General features: G+C 35.1%; 1 protein-coding gene across 2 annotated transcripts in view; it reads right to left on the bottom strand.

Annotated features, from left to right (window-relative positions):
- Positions 1–12,271: 12,271 nt before the first annotated feature.
- LOC131064639 (uncharacterized) overlaps positions 12,272–22,150 on the bottom strand; it is a 68,507-nt gene continuing 58,628 nt past the window's right edge. For both annotated transcript variants that reach the window (XM_057998846.2, XM_057998845.2), the window contains exons 9-12: positions 21,201–21,283; positions 20,432–20,648; positions 18,742–18,825; positions 12,272–12,570 (exon numbers count right to left, since the gene is read on the bottom strand). In XM_057998846.2, coding sequence (XP_057854829.2) covers positions 12,498–12,570; positions 18,742–18,825; positions 20,432–20,648; positions 21,201–21,283 — 457 coding nt within the window. In that variant the 3' untranslated portion in view covers positions 12,272–12,497. The remainder of the gene's footprint in view (positions 12,571–18,741; positions 18,826–20,431; positions 20,649–21,200; positions 21,284–22,150) is intronic.

Here is a 22,150-nt window from a genome sequence, read left to right as displayed (position 1 = left end):
TTACGAAAAAGGGTGGCGGCATGCGTTACTTCATTTGATGTTATCATTTTTGCAGAAAACATCAAAGATAGCAAAAGGAGAAAATTGTTGTCATTTTTGCACGTATCACGAAGGTCTTGCCTCATGATGGTGAATTATCGTTTCATAACCCAAATTTGAATTGCCCAGAGAAAGAGCAGGAGGATATAGTCCGACAGTTACGGTCTTTTGCATGGAAAGCACAAACTGATTTTAGTGAATATAGGAAAGTCGTCACCATATTAGAAAAGTTTACAGAACAAGCTGAAAACCATGAACAATGTTTGCATGATGAGCTAGCAGCAAGAAGAAACCCAAATAATTAACTTCGGCGAAATGGTGCTCCAATCTAGGAAAGGTCTTGTGGCGCAACCAGATGTTGAGCCAGTGCAGGGACTTATTCTTTTGAACTTATCTAACTTTTTACGAGCTACTATTTTTGATTGGGAAGAATTCAAAGATATCTCATTGACATTGATCAAAGAAGAAGAGAAGGTAGATGAGATTGATAGACGGATTGCAGAGCAAAACTCGATACCTAATGATGGAGCTTGAGCCTGGTGACCTTATAGCATTATCTATTGTGAAGCGGTTTATATTTTGATGTTTCTCTATGGAATTTTTGTTTTGAAATGGTCATGTTCAAGACCTTTATCTTTAGTAACTGTGTCTTGAAAACCAAAAAGACATGGGATTAGTAGTTATAAATAAGTGGGTTAGTTATTTTTAAGGGATCTTTTGGGAAAACTTTGTTTTTCTCATAAGAGCAAAAAACTTTTATGCATATTGTTGACTACTATTTTAATATAGAACAACTACTGGTGGCTTTCATATATTCATAATCTTTAAATTATGGTGTGTGAATGCTTTTCTATTCTTTGAAATGGATGTCAGTTGGTGAATTTATATTGAAGTGGTGAATGGTTTGAAATTTCAGTTACTGTGAAATATTATTTGTGAATGGTGTTTCATAGTAACTCTTATTTGAGAATCTGAAAAATCCTAAAAAATAGTAGTTATTGTTGTGAATGCCTTTGCAAATCTTTCTAGTTAAAATCTCCTTCCTTATTTGCTTTCTGGTTAAAAGCATGTGGGTTATTTATTTATTCATTGAAAATCATTAGAAGGTAGTTGCCACCTTGTAAAATAAGCAGAGACTCGGTCAGTAAATAGTTTGTTAGGATGGTTCAACTGTGGTTACATTTGTCATCTTAGTGGGCATGAGAGTTAGGTGACAAATCTGTTAACCAACAATTAGGTAACATGTAGTAACAATCACTTTTGCCTATAATTTTTATTCTATGTCAAACAAACTTCGAATACTCCTCACTCTATCCATCAATATCTTGTTCATGCATTCTATAACTCTATTCTGCTATCAGGTGTATAGATTTTTCTTATTCCTTTCTATGTTATTCTCCTTATAGGGCCCACCATCTTCAACTCTCAATGTCTTAATCTTTCTATTAGTTTTGCTTTGCAAGACAGCTTTAAACCCCCTACATTAACTCAAGACCTCATATTTATTTCTAAGAAAATATACCCATGTCCTCCTAAAGTAGTTACCAATAATTGATAGATAACACAAATATTTTGACAAGGAACATTTATAGGACCAAATGCTTTAGAATGAATTTGATTTATAAACCCACAAGATTTATGAGAACTAGAGTAAAATTGAACATGATTCTCTTCAATTTAAGTTCTAATGATTGGGGTATAGATTTTATAGATCCCTTCACCATATGTACTAAAGAACTATTACATTATAAGTGCATGCATCAAACTTAAAGAGAGTACCAACTAGAACCATAATTCCTCAAACCATCTTACAACCTCCATTACCAAAGACTACCTACTCCTTCTTATCGTTCATTTTACTTACAAATAATGTTTTGTGCTAAACCAAAAATATGCAAGACTATAGTAATCACTTTGATCCTCTCATTAGAGATTCATGTCTAAATTCTCTTATAGTCAACTATGTTGACATATAATCTAAAATCTACTCTTGATGGGAAGTCAAGTGAAAATAAACTCCAATTTATCATCCATGCATCCTCACATGAATTTATTACCAAGGTTATGATAAGTGTGTCTCTTGCATTCATCCTCCTAAGGAGATATCAAAACTGCACTCATATTTATCACGTTTCTTCTTCTCTCATCCTTGCAATCTCTTTTGAAAAAGCTCATTATGTTATACCTCCAATATTTTAACTTGGTTTTCTTAGATAGTTAGGTCTCCCATGAGATTTAGATATGTACTCGTCCCTATTTTGACCTTTATCTTGAGACCACCCATGAGTAGATGAGGCCTCCTTAGGGGATTTAGTAGACTCTTTCCTCATCTCCCATAAGAAAAAAATTATTGCAATCTCATCAAGCATCAAGTTTATGACAATGATTACAATAGCTATTACAAAGTTTTCTCACGAGTCTAGCAAAGAACATGGAAATTTCATGCATTTATCTTCCTCTTCCATCTTCACATATATTCTAAATGGTTTTTTATTGTGTTGAACAATTTTAAGCGTCTAACAACATAATCACCATGATTTAGTTTTAGTAAAATTTCCCTAACTTTTCCTAGAGAGATTTTGTGATGGATTCTTCACCAACATTCAATAATATAGAATTTGTCAAAGAAATCTTGTTAAGGCTTCTTGCCTTCATGTTTGATGCCACCCAATCATTGATGACTTTATAATTACTTTGGATTGCAACCCCCAAATCTCAATATGTGAGAAAAGCCTCCATATTGAGATTCTATAGCTCAAAGTTATGTTGGATATTGTTGTTGCGAGGATATGTTGTTGTCATTGATGTCAACATATTCCTATGTTTTGATATTGTAGATAATTGTTTTGGTGATCTGGTGACTGCATTTGTGGTTTTGGTTTTGATGTTCAATGGCTGGCAGAGTTTGGTTTTTGATCTGGTTAGGTCCAGTATGATCATATCTTGTGTTGCGGATTTGGGAGAATGTTTTTTATGTTCATGTGTATCTTCACTTCAAGTGGTTCGTGATTTGGTGCTCCAGAAGCTATCTTTCTTATCCAAGTTGCTTCTATTGAGCGTTCTTGAACATTAGCGTGTTGATCGATGAAAATTTGCATAAGTGGTGTTGGTGCAACTATTGCGGAAGTTTCTAATGTGCTTGTTGGTGTTTCCTAATCATGTCCTATTTGTCTTGGTGGTTCGCATTGATTATTGTGCAAGTTCTTGATGATCTTCATGGTCCCGTGATATTCTTCGTGTTATGCGGTAATCGTGGTGGTGTAACGTGTTGCAATTGTTCTTGGTGAGATTTCTGATGGTGATGTGTGCTTGAGGAGTTGATTTAGGTCCATGTTATGTTGTTTATGGCATTGTATTGGTCTGGTGGTTGATTTATGTATTGTATGATGTAATTTTGTAATTAGGTGTTATGGGTTCGGTCGATCTTGTAGTCAAGGTTGATGATTTGTATAAATGAGTGTAATATTCATGTAATTTGGGGTCATAAGTGTTGAGTCTGCATTATCAAAGAGTGGTGTATGTGGGAACAAGTGAAATCATCTTTTGGTGTGGTGTGTTGAGCAGAGATAGGTGAAGGGCATACATTTGAGCTTAACAGGAACTGTCATCGGGCATTAGCAGATGTTATCTTTATAGTTCATTCTTTTCGAGTTGTAGTCTGAATATTTTGTAAGGTAGTGAACCTTCCCTAAGGGTTGGAGACTTCTGGTTCATTGTAATTTGAGCAGTGAGCTCTAGGCAGTGTGCCTGAATACATGTCCATTCCCCATTGTAATATTTTCACATATTACTGCAGAGTATTATCTTATTGTGGGTAGGTTCCCACCACGGTTTTTCCCTTAACCAGGTTTTTCACGTCAAAAATATTGGTGTTATGTGTGTTGTTGTTAATGTTGTTATCTTTCTTTTTGTTGCAGTTGTTCAAATCTGAGATTGTGCTTAATTGTTTTAATTCGGTGAAAACTAATTCAGCCCCCCCTCTTAGTTTTCCTTCTTGTTGTTGCCAACAAGTGGTATCAGAGCTAGATACTCTGGTAGAAGCTTAACCACTTAAGGAGATCCGAGATGGCAACCTATGTTTTTAAGAAGGAGAGTCCTAGATTTGATGGAAATAATTATACTATCTGGAAGGACCGGATGGAAGTTCATTTGAAGTGTCATGGTGAAGATTATTGGAAGATTACATAGAATGTTTACAATGTTCCTCTGAATAGACCGCTTACTACTGATGAGATCAAGGAAGTTGAACATAACATAAGAGTTAAGAAAGTCTTGTTGAGTGCTTTGACCGATTCAAAGATGACTAATGTAATGGGACTTCAAACTGCACATGAGATATGGAAGAATCTTGAGGTCTTGTATGAAGGAGATGCACAAGTTAAAGTGGCTAAATTACAAAGTTTGAAAGGAAAGTATGAAGCACTGAAGATGGGAGAAGATGAGAACATAACTTCCTTGATGGCTAAAGTGAATGAACTTGTTATGAACATCATATGCGTCGATGGAACTCTTAAGGAAGATGAGATTGTTGCTAAGGTATTGAGATCCTTGCCTTCTACTTATAAGCTGGCTAAAGTTGCTGCTATTGATGAGATTCGGAGTGTGACTATTGTGACAAGAGATATGTTACTTGGTAAGCTAGTTGCATTTGAGTTGAGTGAGTTTGGAAAATGACATGGTAAATCTGATACTGTATTCAAAGCCTCTGTATCCAGGAAGCAACTGTATGATCTGAGAGAGAGTTCATCTAGGACTTCAAGATATGAAAGAGAGATGAGAGAGATGGAAGAGCAGGAGAAATAATTGGATGAGCTTGAAGCACTTATTGCCTGAAGATTGCCTAAGGGAGTCGGTAAGTATGATGAAAAGTTACCTTTGAAATGTTTCCCTTGCAATAAGATAGGATATTTTGCTTCTAGGTGTCCTGAAAGAATGTCTAGGTATGATCAACATGAAAGAGATGATATATTTGATAAGCATGATAAGCCCTACAAGCCCTACCGGAAGTACAAAAATCAGAAGGGATGTTATTATGATGTTGATGAAGGTGTGACAGACGAAGAATCGGACAATGAGAAATCAAGAGATGAGTTTGTGTTTATTGCTATCAAATAAGATAATCCGGTAATAGTGAATCCTACAAGCTGCATTGTTGAGGAGAAAGATTTGGCTGCTAAGATTGAAGAGAGAGGTAAATGGGCAATTGGTAGTGGTTGTTCACATCATATGACAGGTGATAAAAATAAATCTGTGAGTATGGAAAAGTATGATGGTGGTATAGTAATATTTGGAGATGATAAAGCTTGTGTGATTCATGGTATAGGTTCTATATCTTTTGATGGTAAGAATAACATTGATAATGTCTTATATGTTGAAGGATTAAAGCATAATCTTCTGAGTGTTGGATAGATGGTTGACAAAGGATATGATTTGCAATTCAAGAATGGTAAATGCAAGATTATGAATGTCTCTAGTGTAGAGATTGCAATAGGGACTAAAACTAAAGGTAATATCTTTCATTTGAATGTCAGTGCGAAAAGTTGTTTGATTGTTCAGATAGATGAAAGTTGGTTGTGGCATAGGAGGATGTGTCATGTTAACTTTGACTGTATGATAATAATAAGTTCTACTCAAGTTGTTAGAGACTTGCCTAAGATTGTGAAGCCCTCTAATCTGGTATGTAAAGAATGTCAGTTGGGGAAGCAAACAAGAACATCATTTAAAAGAAAATTATATACATCTAATGGACTATTAGATCTTGTGCATACTGACTTGTGTGGTCCTACTAGGATGAGAAGTATGCAGGGTGATAGGTATTTCATGTTGTTGATTGATGATTACTCTAGAATGATGTGGGTGACTTCTAAGGGAGAAATTAGAAGCATTGGAGAAATTCAAGATATTCAAAGCAAAGGTGGAGACTGAGACATGGTTGAAGCTGAAGTGTCTGAGATCTGACATTGGAGGATAATTCACGTTCGGTGATTTTGATACATTCTGTGAGAGGAATGGAATTAGAAGACAACTATCTACTCCTATAACCCCTCAGCAGAATGGAGTTGTTGAAAGGAAGAACAGGACAATCTTGGATGATGCTAGAACGATGTTGATTGAAAGAAATGTTGCACAAATCTCTTGGAAGGAAGTTGTTAGCACTATTGTTTACACATTCAATTGGGTGCATATAAAAGGTGATTCTGGTAAGACTCCTTATGAGATATGGTTTGGTCATGTTCCTACAATTAGATATTTCGGAGTTTTTGGAAGCAAATGTTATATAAAAAGAGATGAGGATATAGGAAAGTTTGATGCAAGATGTGATGAAGGAATCTTCTTGGGATATTCTACTAAGGGCAAGGCCTACCAGTGCTATAATAAGAGACTGAAGAAGATAATTGAGAGTACGAATGTAAAAGTTGATGAATGTTTTGGTAAGCGGATCAAAGCATGCGGATATGAGATTGATGATCAGGATATTGTCTCTAAACCTGCACAGACTAAGATCCAGAAGCAGATCAATCCAGTAGAGACAGTTAATCCAGATATTGGTGTTGTCGGTGAAGGACTTCAAGAGCCTGAGAATCAGAACAATCTGAAGACTCCTATGGTGACTGGATGCAAGTTATCTAAGAATGATGAATCTAAAAAGATGAATCAGACCTTGTATAGATCTATGGTTAGTGGACTACTATACCTGACTCGGACTAGACCAGATATTATGCATGTTGTGTGTCTTTGTGCCAGATTTGAAACTGATCCTAAAGAGACTCATGTTACTGTTGTTAAAAAAAAATTCAGATATTTGAAGGGAACTGTTAATTATGGGTTGTGGTATCCGAAGAATGATGATTTTATGCTTTGTGCCTATACTAATGTTGATTGGGCAGGTGATGTAGATGATCAGAAGAGCACTACCGGTGGAAATTTATTTTTGGGAAATAAGTTGGTGTCATGGGCTAGCAAGAAACAAGATGAACTGTATCTTTATCTACTGTTGAAGCTGAATACATTGTTCTTGCTACAAATTGTACTCGGGTAGTTTGGATGAAACAGATGATGAAACACATTAGAGTTGTGTATGACGAGCCTACTGTTATTTGTTGTGACAATTCAAGTGCTATTAATATTTCCAACAATCCGGTATTGCATTCTAAAACTGAGCATATATCAATTAAGTATCATTTCTTGAGGGAGAAAGTTAGTGGTGAAGAAGTAAAACTAGAGTATGTATCTATAAAAGATCATATTGAAAATATTTCACTAAGTCTTTGCCTGCAGATACATTTGAGTATTTGAGAGAAAAAATAGGGGTCTTTGCCCCTCCTGATGAGAACTAGGTGCATTGAGATGCATCAATCCGGTGGACTTTACAGACTTATTTCTTTATTCGGGTTGATGAGTTGATGTTGCTTCTCAACTGGAGTAGTTAGTGAGTTGTTTCAGAGCTGTGATTGTTCTTTCTAGTGGGGAGAGAAGCTATCAGTTTATATCTTTGGCATTGTTTTCAAAGGGGGAGAGAAGCAAGTGAAAAAATATTTTATCTTTGGAGCTTTGTGTGCCTGATCTTTGGGGGAGCCTGTTGGATTTTGCTGATGTTGATATATTCCTTTGCATTGATTGTTTTTCACATTTAAATATGTTGTCATCAATGCCAAAGGGGGAGATTGTTGGACATTGATGCTGCTAGGATATGTTGTTGTCGTCGATGTCAACATATTCTTGTGTTTTGATATTGCAAAGAATTGTTTTAGTGATCCAGTGACTGAATTTGTGGTTTTGGTTTTTCTATTCAGTGGCTGGCAGAGTCTGGTTTTTGATCCGATGAGCTCGGGTATGATCATATCTTGTGTTGCGGATTTGGGAGGATTTTTTTTTGCTCGTGTGTATCTTCATTTCAAGTGGTTCGTGATTTGGTGCTCCGGAAGCTATCTTTCTTATCCGAGTTGTTTCTATTGAGTGTTCTTGAACGTTAGCATGTTGATCGATGAAGATTTGCATAAGTGGTGTTGGTGCAACTATTGTGGATGGTTCTAATGTGCTTGTTGGTGTTTCTTAATCATGTTCTATTTGCCTTGGTGGTCTACATTGATTATTGTGCGAGTTCTTAATTATCTTCATTGTTTGGTGATATTCTTCGTGTTATGCGGTATTCTTGGTGGTGTAATGTGTTGTGGTTGATCTTGGAGAGATTTCCGATGGTGATGCATGTTTGAGGAGTTGATTTAGGTCCATGTTATGTTGTTTATGGCATTGTATTGGTCTGGTGGTTGATTTATATATCGTGTGATGTAATTTTGTAATTAGGTGTTATGGGTTTGGCCAACCTTGTAGTCAAGGTTGATGATTTGTATAAATGGGTGTAATATTCATGTAATTTGGGGTCATAGGTTTTGAGTCTACATTATCAAAGAGTGGTGTATGTGCGAACAAGTGAAATCATCTTTAGGTGCGGTGTGTTGAGCAAAGATAGGTGAAGAGCAGACATTTGAGCTTAACTGGATCTGTCATCAGGCATTAGCAGATGCTATCTTTGCAGTTCATTCTTTTCAGATTGTAGTTTGAATCTTTATGTAAGGTAGTGAACCTTCCCTAAGGGTTGGAGCCTTTTGAGTCATTGTAATTTGAGCAGTGAGCTCTAGGCAGCGTGCCTAAATGCATGTGCAATCCCCATTGTAATATATTTACATACTACTGCAAAGTATTATCTTATTGTGGGTAGGTCCCCACCGTGATTTTTTCCTTAACCGGGTTTTCCACGTCAAAAATATTGATGTTATGTGTGTTGTTGTTATTGTTGTTGTCTTTCTTTTTGTTGCAGTTGTTCAGATCTAAGATTCTGCTTAATTGTTTTAATCCGGTGAAAATTGATTCACCCCCACCCCCTCTCAATTTTCCTTCTTATTGTTGCCAACAAGTTAGTGTCACTAAATCTTTTTATCTCCAAAATTGATGTGCTTATCATCTTCCTTGAAACAAAGATACTATGTATGCACACTCCTATTCAAATGAATACTAGTAAACCTGTTTCTACCACCTCGGATTTGAGTTGATTTCACTCTTATACCAAATGAAAGGAAGTTAAGATGTGGAAACATTTCCTTTGCTAATATAAGAGGAGAGATAAATAGAAAGTATGATCTAAAATAATTTGCACGAAATAATCAACACAATAAATTTATTCACAATAGAACAATAATATATTTTGACAAAATGCTACCTTGAAACATTGAACCAATGTATCAATCAACAACAAAATTGGCCACAATATAATCTAGGCAAGAAATCTTCATGTAGGAAACAACATCAAAAATCAAGTTTGGAGTGATACTCGTAGCATAACAATACCTATACAATACTCTAGATAAACTCTATTCTAAGCATCAAATAAATATAGAAAACAATACATGCAACCATCGACAGAAAATTACAAAACCATGAGCTAATACCATCCAAAAGTGGTGCCCAAATATTCTATTGAAATTCTAACACCCAAATCCCCGTAGAAATCCTATCACAATCTATCATAGCATGTCATAGTTATCCTCCCAACTTTGCTACTCCAATTTGTCTTATTCAAATCCTCTAAAGATGCTTTATGATAGTCATAATGACATGTCAAAAGTTGGTGAATGTTCTTGATCAACATGTGTAACTCCTCTTACACTCTCGTATATGTCATAGGTGCTCTTGCATTCTTTAAGTGTGAGCTTAATTTTTAGAGACCATAACTTTTTTATCTAAAAATTTGATTGAGACCATTTTTGAAACTGAAGATCTCAAAGAGCTTTGTCACAATAACCAAGTTTAACTAGTCAAAACCCATTTTAGTAATTTTTGGGGGCTCAAAATGACCTTTATAGGCAACTAAACGTATTTAAATATTAGGATGTAAGGTTGAGACACCTTTCCTAACACAATTCAATTTCTTCTTATTATTGTAATTTGTATTTGTTTGCCCAAAATATATTAGCCTGTCAACTATTCACAAGCCCGTCAATAAAACCATGATCCATTTAGAATAAAATCATGGTTAAATTTATAATGATGGCTTATGATAGGTTTAAGTAATATGGTATTTTAAATTGGTGGATCAAGACTTCGAATGCAATGTTGAATTTTGGTTTGGGGTCCAAGTGCATTTTGGGTGGTTTTATCTTATGGATTCTCATAAACCATTTGCTCATTTCATGTATTTCAAATCTCCTATTTACTTGATGTTTGAGATGAAGGTTCCAAAATGTATAAATGCAAAGTATTATTATGTTGTCAAAATCATTGCAAATCTATATGTTGATGTAATCTCTCAAGAAGGTTTACATCTACATTTGCATTGTGAAGATCCAATTGCATAGTTTCGATGGCTTCTCATCATTTATTTTTAGCCACTCCAAGTCTCTATATGTCACATCCATTGTTTTGAAGGATAGAAAAACACTTCAAAAGTGCAATGACCTCTTTTAGTTTTTATGGCATTAAATCAAATTATTTCCTTGTTGACTCCTAAAATGACATTTCTTCTAAGCATCTATAAAATATTCTTTGTTGTTCTTGCCCAAAAAATTGGGCAAAAGAGATTTAGCATTTTTGTGTGGTTTCCCTACCCTTCAACAAGAATATACAAACTTCTCTATCCTCAATTAATTAGTCAAGAATTTTGTTGCATCATGCTTATGTTCTACAAGTGTAAAACTTTAACTATCCTTTCTTCATCCAATATTGATTTGTCATCTTATAAGGTTTCTTCTTACCTACAATCAAAACATGCTTCAACATTTTATTTCTTTTACCTAGGATCAAGTCATGCTTTGATGCTAAATTATAAAACAATATATAGGCAATCAATGAAAACACCAAATTAATTAAATCATATGCTTAGACCATATATTTGAAACACCCATACAAAAAGACTAAAAAATTTAAAAATTTAAAATGTGTATTTTTCACCCTTACAAGAACATACAACTTAAAACATTTTAATCCAATAAAATATCATTTAAAAATTATAGAAAATCTATTTTAATATTACAAACCTAAAAATTTATATTTATTAAGAATGATATGTACATGAGAATTCTTTTAAAATAGATTTATTGTTATTTTATTTTAGTAACCTACATATTTAAGAGCTATGCTTACATTACAAAAAACACTTTAATTATTACCAATGAGTGCAGAGTTGTTTTTTTTTTTGACTTGTTATATTTTTATTTTAATAAGTCATCTTACATGTTACACTTCAATTCATTTTATATTTTATATTTTCATATATATATATATATAAAGAATTTAAAACAAGAAATTGCAGAGCATGATAAAAAAAAATTATAATTATTAAATAGTTAAATAATTTTAAAAAATCTATTCTATTAAATTTCATTCAAAGTTTAAATGTTTGGTGATTATTTTATTTTTTTTATATTTCTCCACCATTACACTTTCCCATTAAAAAGATTAGATAAAAAAGTAGCTTTAAAATAAAACTGCTTGAACCAAGTAATGAAGAATTGAAAAACAACACATAATAGCCAAAACCCAACAAGAATACCCCAAACCCCTAAAACATACTTTAAAAAATACTTCCTAATCAACTACTAAGCTGTTGAAGTTTAATTGAGAGGACAACAAATGAATGCCACTAACAATGTCAAAATTCAACTCTAATCAACCTAAACTCCAAGAGAAATCACTCAAAATCGCATAATAGAGTTTAGAATCAAAAGAATTAAAGGAACCTGCTATTGGACATCTAATATTTTTATAGAATTGAATCAGAAAGTTTAGAACAAAAATTGAATTCAACAGCGCACAGATGCATGAGCTAGAACAGTCCACATGATCCCTGTCATGCAATTGTTTACATGGGAATAAAAGACAATTTACTTCATTGTGGTAAGTAGAGTTACTCGCTAATACTCCTGTATACAGAAATTTGTTTGCACAGATGCATTGTTAGATTATACAGACCTATGAGTATCATTTAGCAAAGTTTCCAATGCAAGGAGATACATAGTTGACGGTAGACATAAATATGTTATGATACTCTTTACCAATTCATTTTTATACCGAAATCCCACAAATTACAAATCAATGATCCATTAACATTAAAATTAGACTTCAGAACCAACGTTTGCTACTAACTGCATTAAGATATATCATTTGGGGTGGATTCATCATTTTTTGTTTTTCCTTTCTCATTTTCAAGAACTAAATGGCATGTTTTTGCACCATATACTGTCAGCACAATTAAGTGTTTATAACATTATGTAGTAAAGTAGTTTCATAGACAGGCAGATCCACCCAAAATCTCCTTACTGTGGAGAATGCTCTTTTTCGAGTCATCAATTTTATCAAATCCAACCCAATAAAACAACTAGTAACCAAAAATTGAGAAACAATTCAAGTTATTTCTTCCAGCACAAAAATTGGTATTCGTTTCAAAATTTTGTCGATGCAATGTTTCACTTGTCTTTATCATGATCGTCTGCAAGGACAGCACCTGCCATGGTGTCCAAGTCTTGTGGGAAGAACACCCTAGACATCACAAAAAACGTTAATTAAGCAATTAGAACAAAAATAGTTGTATGGTGGTTTAGTTTTAACAGACTGGGATTGCATTTCCTTGCTTGTATTGTTTGTAACTAGGAAAGGGGGTTCGGATTGCCTAAGGCAACATCCAAACCCCTAAAGGGCTGGGCCTCCCCTTTCCCAAGGTTAACGTGTAGGGCTGGACCCTTCACGCCAAAGAGGGTAGCGTGCCCCTAAACAGGGCCAGCCCTATAATGACACGCCACACCAAAACCCATTTGGCACCAAACATAATTATCTAATTAAGGCCGACTTGAAGGTTATCTGCTCATATAAATAAAGATCATTTGCCAAGATCAATTAAATCATTCATTTCATGCAATCAGCAAAATTCTTTTGCTCCTTGGTGTGCAAAATTAAGAAGTGAACTGAGCGAACTTATTCAAGGAAGACAAAGCTATTTTGGTGTTCCTAATTTCTGTTAGAGAGTGCATTAAAGAGCAGACTTGGTGAATTTAGAAGTGCAGATCTGATATGACAAAAAGGGCAGATCTGATAAGAGGTTGAAGATTCCAGATCTGAGTCACATGACTGGAGCTAAGTATTGTATTGTTACAATTCAAGATTGAATACATAATCTGACCTGTGGGTCTTTAGTGCTGGGTTTTTCCTCCTTGGAGGTTTTCCCAGGGTAATTGTGTTGGTCTCTTGTGCATTTGCTTTCTCTCTTTCATTTACTTGCTTATAATTTACTTAATGTTAATCTGAAATTAAATACTGAAAGTCTGATTGTTGGTCTGAGTCACAAAACTAACATGGTATCAGAGCTATGGTTTTACTAACTTCAGATTTCAGTAAATTATTTGTTGCATCTAGTTGTTGTTTGTTTTCAGATTAAAATGTCAGGTTTGAGGGCTGAAGATAGACTTGATGGAGCCCTTGACTGTGCTGCTTGGAAAGTCCGTATTTTATTGATTCTTGAAGAGAATGAACTGCTTAAATTTGTAGAAGAAGAAAGGTTGTCCTCTCCTGAAGATGCTGAAGAACTGAAGCAGCAATTCGAGAAAGACTCTCTCAAGGCTAGGAAGATCATAATTGAATCAGTCAAGAATCATCTTGTCACCGTCATATCAAAATTTGCTTCTGCCAGGGAAATGATCAAACACTTGGAAGGGATGTATAAAGTCAACAACCTCAGCAGGGCTCTTGCTATAAGGCAGCAGCTACTTCACATCAAAATGAAAGAAGAAGACTCAATCATGGCCTACTTCATGAAGATCAATGAACTGAAGGACAAGCTAAGTACTCATGATTGCCAAATTTCAGAAAAAGATCTTGTTATGATTGCATTAAATGGTCTACCTAATGAATGGGAACCATTCATTCGTAGCATTGGTGGAAGAGCTGAACGTCCCAACTTTGAGCATCTTCAATCTGATTGCATTGAAGAAGAATCTCAAATTGAGATAAGAGGAAAACTCAAGAACTCTCACAAAGATGATAATCATGTTCTCACAGCTAAGTCTAGGAAAGGTGGGCATTGGAAGAAAGAAAAGAGAAGCAAAGATTTTAGATCCTCTTCCTACGATCCAAGGAAGAAGTCAAGAGATTCCTCCCATATTCGTTGTTTCAGATGTGATAAGAATGGTCACTATGCTAGAGATTGTCAGAATGATCCTAAGGAAAGGGAAGCCAATTTAAATGAAGTCGCTGAACAAAATGAGGACTATCTTCTTATCTCTGTTCTATCAAGCAACGTTCCTACGGACAGTGATACTTGGATAATCGACAGTGGAGCCTCCAGACACATCTCAGGTTACCGTGACCATCTTTCAGATTTGATAGAAAATGATACCAACCTTCATGTGGTAATCGGTGATGATGCTCGATACTAGGTAAAAGGTTCTGGTACTACCTCCTTAAAACTAGATTCTGGTATTTCCTTACAACTCAATGATATTCTTTTTGTACCTATAATTAAAAGAAATCTTATTTCCATTTCTGCTTTAGAAGATAAGGGTTTGCAAATAGCATTATTCTGAAGGGAAAGTACTTGCTTGGTCTAAGAAATCTAGTTTCAAATTTGCTCGTGTTATTGGAAAAAGATGTGATAGTTTGTATAAGCTTGCAGCTAACCCAATTCAAGCTCTCATTCATGAGGCTCCTGAATAATGCGAGCTATGGCATAGAAGACTTGGACATCTGCACTTTCAAGTTCTTCCCACTCTTGTTAAAATGGTTAAAGGTATGCCTAAACTTAGTTTATCTCATGATGATGCTTGTAAAGGTTGTGCGATGGGTAAGAATGTGAAGAGCCCATTTCATAAAAGTGATAGTAGGGCTAAAGAAAAGTTAGAGCTTATTCATTCAAATTTATGTGGTCCTATGTCTGTAGCATCTCCTAGTGGTTTCTTTTATTATGTTATCTTCATAGATGATTTTTCTAGGAAAACATGGTTTTACTTTCTTAAATCTAAAGAGTCTGAAGAAGTCTTAAATAGATTTAAAGAATTCAAATGATTCATGATCAAGACCTGCAATCCTTCCTATGGGCGGAGGCATCCAAAACAGCAGTTTAATAGATGTCCTCATCGTGCTCTAAAGAATGCAACCCCTGAAGAAGCCTTTACAGGAATCAAACCTGACATCAGCCACTTAAGGATCTTCGAGAGCCCTGTGTATGTTCATGTGCCTAAAGAAAAACAAACCAAGTTGGATCCCTCTGGAGAGAAAAGGCATCTTAGTAAGATACAGTGAATCTTCCAAAGCCTTCAGGATCTACATTTCAGGTCAAAGGTATGTTGAGGTAAGTAGAGATGTAACTTTTGAAGAAGATATTGCAGTCAAAAGATCTAAAGGTTCATTATCTGATGATGATGATATTGTAATTGAAAATCAAGAATCAAATGTTGATACTAACCCTGAGATACAGAAGGAGTTCATTGACCTCCCGGATCAGGAAGTTCAAGATGATCCAGCAGAACCCATGGACTCTACAGATATACCTAAGGATATTGTGGTCAGCAAGAAGAGGCCACTTTGGGTTAGAAACACCATTCAAGATGTTGAAGGATTTGCTGCTCCTAGAGGAACCTTCAGAGATAGCAAGAGACCTCAAAATCATGCCAACTACATTTCTATAATGTGCACCATCATTGAGTCTGAACCTCACGATGTCGAAGAAGCTGACTCATCATGCTTGGAAATTAGCCATGGATAAAGAGTATGAGTCTATCATCAAGAATGATGTTTGGGACATTGTACCCAGACCTAAAGGTAAGTCTATTGTTTCTTTTAAATGGTTATTTAAAATTAAGCATAATGCTGATGGTAGTATTGAAAAATATAAAACTATATTTGTAGCTCATGGTTTTTCTCAAAAGGAAGGAATAGATTATGAGGAAACATTCACTCCTGTTGCTGGATATACTTCTATTAGATCTATAATAGCTATTGTTGCAGCTAAAGGTTGGGAGCTGCATCAAATGGACGTTAAGGCAGTCTTCCTCAATGGTGTTATTGAGGAAGAAGTCTATATTGAGCAACCAGAAGGTTATGTAATCCATAAAAGAGATTCTCATGTTTGTAAGTTGAAGAAAGCCTTATATGGGCTCAAACAGGCTCCTCGTGTTTGGTATGAAAGAATTGATAAGTACTTACTAAGCTTAGGATTTCGTAAGAATGATGTTGATGCTAACCTTTACTTGAAGATATGTAATGATGATATGCTTATTCTGGTTTTGTATGTGGATGATTTATTTCTCACTAGTGAAAATAAACTGATCATGAGATGTAAGAAAGAATTAGCCTCATGATTTGAAATGAAGGATTTAGGTCTAATGCATTACTTCCTAGGGTTAGAAGTATGGCAAAAATCCAATGAAATTTTTCTAAGTCAAGGAAAGTAAACTGTTGATATTCTAAAAAGATTTAGAATGATGGACTGTAAACCTATGTCTACTCCTATGGAATCTAACTTAAAGAAGTTGAGTGTTTCTACAGCTAACTCTGATCTGAGTACAGGCAGTTCATTGGATCCTTGATGTATCTAGTCAATACTAGACCAGATATCTGTTATGTTGTGAATGCCCTCAGTCAGTTCATGAGCTTGCCTAAACTTGTTCACCTTGTTGCAGCCAAGCACATTCTGAGATACCTGCGAGGCACTATTGATTATGGGCTGAAGTATCCACTTAATACCTCAATCTTCTTGGAAGGCTATTCAGATTCAGATTGGGCAGGAAGTGTCAAGGACAGGAAAAGTACTTTGGGTATCTACTTCAACTTGGGTTCTGCAATAATCTCTTGGGCATGTAGAAAGCAATCTTCGGTAGCATTGAGTACTGCAGAAGCTGAGTACATTGCAGCATCTGTTGCATCTAGAGAAGCAGCGTGGCTTCGCAAACTTCTTGTTGGATTATTTGGTCAACCTAGTGGTCCTTCACTATTCATTGTGATAATCAAAGCTGTATAGAGATGTCGGTAAATCCTGTGTTCCATGACAGGTCCAAGCATGTGGAAACTCATTATCACTTCATTCGGGATATGGTGCAAAGAGGCACCATTCAGCTGAAGTATATTAGCACAGATGAACAGGTTGCAGATATTCTTACCAAACCCTTATCCAAAGTGAAGTTTGAATACTTTAGAGACAAAGTTGGTATTGTGGAAAATGAAACCCTAGTTGAGAGGGAGTTTCAATCTCAATGATTCTCTACTGCAGAGTTTTGTCCATTCTTCGCTTGTGTGCAAGAAATGGAAAATTGTAATTATGTAAAGACCCACTAGTGTATTACACTTTCTATGCTTGTGTGCTAGAACCATCCTATGCTCGTGTGCTAGGTGGAAGATGTAATTCTATGCTTGTGTGCTAGATCCATTCTATGCTTGTGTGCTAGATGGAACTCTAAAGGTTCAGATTATGTATTCTCTTCTTCCCTAGTTAAGAGAGAGTATTGTTTGTAACTAGGAAAGGGGGTTCGGATTGCCTAAGGCAACATCCGAACCCCTAAAGGGCTGGGCCTCCCCTTTCCCAAGGTTAACGTGTAGGGCTGGACCCTTCACGCCAAAGAGGGTAGCGTGCCCCTAAACAGGGCCAGCCCTATAATGACACGCCACACCAAAACCCATTTTGGCGCCAAACATAATTATCTAATTAAGGCCGACTTGAAGGTTATCTGCTCATATAAATAAAGATCATTTGCCAAGATCAATTAAATCATTCATTTCATGCAATCAGCAAAATTCTTCTGCTCCTTGGTGTGCAAAATTAAGAAGTGAATTGGGCAAACTTATTCAAGGAAGACAAAGCTATTTTGGTGTTCCTAATTTCTGTTAGAGAGTGCATTAAAGAGCAGACTTGGTGAATTTAGAAGTGCAGAGCTGATATGACAAAAAGGGCAGATCTGATAAGAGGTTGAAGATTCCAGATCTGAGTCACATGACTGGAGCTAAGTATTGTATTGTTACAATTCAAGATTGAATACATAATCTGACCTGTGGGTCTTTAGTGCTGGGTTTTTCCTCCTTGGAGGTTTTCCCGGGGTAATTGTGTTGGTCTCTTGTGAATTTGCTTTCTCTCTTTCATTTACTTGCTCATAATTTACTTAATGTTAATCTGAAATTAAATACTGAAAGTATGATTGCTGGTCTGAGTCACAAAACTAACAGTTTGCTCATTTATTCATAAAGATTGATAGATTGTATGGTGATAAGAAGTGAAACAGTGCAGAGCATACTGGATTGTTCTGTATGAATTATATAATTATATTAAATAACAAGTGGTGGTTAAAAGAGCAATTTAAGTTTTTGATCAAAATAATCAAGCAGATAGAATTGATGGCAATTTTGCATTTAGGTGGTGTATTGTCTTCATTTTTCATATCCTATAAAAGTTGGACTTTTCTCTGTTTGCATAGATACAAGAAAGACAGGAGAGACCCCTGGAATAAGTTGATCACAAAAAAATATCAAGCATCATCAGCTCAGAAGGGGTCAAATTTGTATAATTTATATGCAACTTTCCTCTTCCTGATGATGGATCTGAGTTTAATCCAAAACATTGATCAAAAAACATACACAGCAAATCTAGAAGCAAACTCTATTTTTTGTAACTTGCTTTGTTTTTCTATCTTATTACATTCCTTAGGGTAATTCAAAACATCAGAAAGAAAGTACCTGCAGGTATTCTCATACAATATCTTGGCCAAGCTACTAACATCTTCAATGCCCCTTTGTGCAGCAACCACCTCCAACACTTGCCTGAACAGATCAGATTAATATTTGGATAAAATGCTTTCCAGCAAAGTATCTAAAACAAACTGACCCATCTATCTAAAATAACTAGCACACACAACCAGCAAATCCAAACTATGCTTTGTTTGGGTGTTTAACATTTATGGAAGACAAAATTAAAACAACGAAAAATTCACACGTCATACCAAGTTATACGAAAAATGGTTGCAAGAAGCTCCATTGAAAAAAAGTGCGATGGTTTTAAAAAACAAGAGAAGAGATAGTATTGATCTTTTGAAAAAAGCATTACATCTAGATAAAAAGTTTTAAAGGTCTTCTATTATACTAAATGCTTTTATCTATTTGTAAACCTAATTAATCATGAAAGATCACTATCAGGTGATACGACCTTTCACTTCCTAGGGGCATAACCTATCTTCTCTATCCTAGACTTGTATACACCCAAACATCTGCAACCTACCTAATATTTTATATTCTCATTTGACTATAAAATATTGAAATACTACATATTTACTATGCATACATGGTAAGCACATGATAAGTGGTTCCAGATCAAATAAAGACTTATATAGTTTACAGTGATTATTAATCATCATTAAATAACTACATGCTAGCATTGCACATCCCAGAGATTAAAAAAGTTCTTTGTATGACTATTTTTTAGTTAATATTCAAATGTTTCAGGCCCTACAATTTTTAAGCAGATATTTTAATGAGAATTATTCCTATATTGCATTTGCACATCCCAGAGATTAAAAAAGTTCTTTGTATGACTATTTTTTAGTGAAAATTCAAATGTTTCACGCCCTACAATTTCTAAGCAGATATTTTAATGAGAATTATTCCTATATTACATTGCCCTGTCTATTGATTTCACTTGACCTGATAGTGTCTTGAGAGATTAGCCTGTGACAAGATAATATGTACTTTAAAAGGTCCTCTCTAAGAATATGAAGCATTGAAATCCACCAACTGTGCATTGATGCTAAAACAAAACAAAAGTTAAGAATGGTTCATATCACTTATCCGGTAGGTTTAATTTTTTTTCACATTTGAGCAAGTTGCGAAAAATACCAGGCAGGTCCATATTTCTACAGATGTCTACAACATCCTCCATCTTTCTACGTATTGGCAAGCATACTTCTTTACTTTCCTTTAAATCTGTTATATAAATCATATTCTGTCTCTTCATGTGAAGATTTCACTTATCAAAACCCCTAATTCCGGTATTTTAGCTAGTAAGCTAACTCTTAAGAAACAATTTGCTTCATATTTAAGAAGGGAATCCAAATAAGGACATACACTAGAGAGCTCATATAATTTTCGTTTCATTTTGCAAAGCCAAAAAAAATACTTGTAATCCAATCATTCTATTCAAGGAGTTTTTTTCCATCAAATATGAACCTCATTTATTCAGACAGAAAATGCTCAAGAAATACTGACAATATTTAGCTAAAATTTTGTTCCTGAAACGCAGAATTTTTGAAAGTATGTTTCAGTTTCCATTAACATAATTCAAGACCTTAATAAAAGATACTAACTACAGAGCAAGAATAAGTATTATATTACAAGAAGAAAATTACTTCATATACAAAAATAGATGATGCTTTACCTCACATAGCAAGGCTCATTGCGGTTTTTAACAGTGCAATTAGGATCATATTTTTCTTTCTTCTTGCAAGGCCATGTTGATTTTGTATAATGCACTCCTGCATGAGTACTTCTTATCTCACAGTATGGAGCATCTGTCTCTATCATCATCCTCTCTAAAGGAATACCAGATAGAACGTGAAGATTCTCAGATGTCTTTAGAGAGCATCCATTTATACCTGCAAAAACCTAAAAGTTTGTAGAAGATCAAAGTGACTGGGAGATTGAAATTCACGATAACATACCCTACCATAATAGCAGTAAACAAATGAGAAGAACCACCGATTGGAGCTCCCAAATTATTTTAGAAAAAAAAACTTCATTGCCAGATATCCTTTTAAATATGAAACACTGCGAAGGATTACTTGAGGTATATGCCAAGTCTCACTGGCAGAAGGTATGGAGGGCCAAGTTAGCCAAGGCTTTTGGTCTCAATTGAAATAAGATGCTATGAATTTTATTAAGAGCATAACCATAAACTAAATAAATTGATATAGAAAAAATCTTTGAAGCAGCAGAAACCAAGGTCATAATATTTGAATACTGGAACAAGCACATGTGAACCATTGCAGTGGAAAGTATCAACATGTTCCTCACAAGAACGGTTTTTCCAAAAGGAATCTGATAAATGTGGCTTGTTTTCAACCTTATGTTTAAATACAACAAATGAGTCATTAACGTCACAGAGAATTTGTAATAACCTTGGTCAAAGTCAAAGCCCATTAACTCACCTATGTATATATTGTCAAACTTAAGAAGTTGATCACGTTCTTCTGAAGATCCAGTGAAAGAGTGAGCTACCCCTGAAATAAACCTGCCAAGCAAAAGATAATAAATTCAAATTTGTTTATTACAATATAACAGCAAAAAATTCTCCCTTTCCATTTCATTTATTTATGCAACAGCCCTTTTGTGGCATGGGCCCCACCAGTCATCTACTCCTTTGTGCTTCGATATTTTGGGGATTTTGTTTGTAACAGTCTTTGCTGGCTACATGCTGATCTTTTAGTGCTTCATTTCTTTTTTGGTTTTTGGTTTTATGGTAGATGTACATTGCTAGGAGAGGAGTTCTTAGTTTGATTTTTGGGCTGGATTAGGATTAGAGTGGTCTTTGCTATTCGTATTAAAAGTAGCTCAAAAAATAAAGGATTTAAGAGGGCTATGCAATCTGCGCTGTATACAGCATGAGTTTTTGTGTCCATTGGAATGTAATATTTTATAAACCAGAGAATCGATTAAACATTTGCAAGACTCATTATGCTCTGTTCTTTGCTGTTCTAGTTTGATTAATCATCAGCTAGTTTAGAGTATATATATGCAGCAACAGATGTTGTCTACATTAGTTTCAATTAGACTAAGTAATAATCCCTTGTTCTGCTTTGTTTGTTCTAGTTTACAGTTTGAAATATGAGTTGCAGGATCTGAGGATCCACATATATGTGTTAAATATCCAGGAACTGAGGTTCATCTATATCAATTTTGATATTAGGTAGTATGTGATGGCCCAAAGGGGAATCTGCATGAACTGGGAAGAAGGGCCAGGAATGCAGACCCTCAAGGAAATGTTCATGAATGGCTGAGGTTAGAGACCATTCCAGCTGGATTACATCTAGATGAGTCTGAAGAAGAAAAGATAAAAACCCAGGAAATACTGCTAGGCCAATAGACCCTATGGAGAGGC

The sequence above is a fragment of the Cryptomeria japonica genome, chromosome 9 (assembly GCF_030272615.1).
Source record: "Cryptomeria japonica chromosome 9, Sugi_1.0, whole genome shotgun sequence".
Lineage (NCBI taxonomy): Eukaryota > Viridiplantae > Streptophyta > Pinopsida > Cupressales > Cupressaceae > Cryptomeria > Cryptomeria japonica.
The sequence above is the reverse complement of the archived record's forward strand: the minus strand, read 5'-3'. Positions and strand labels throughout refer to the sequence as shown.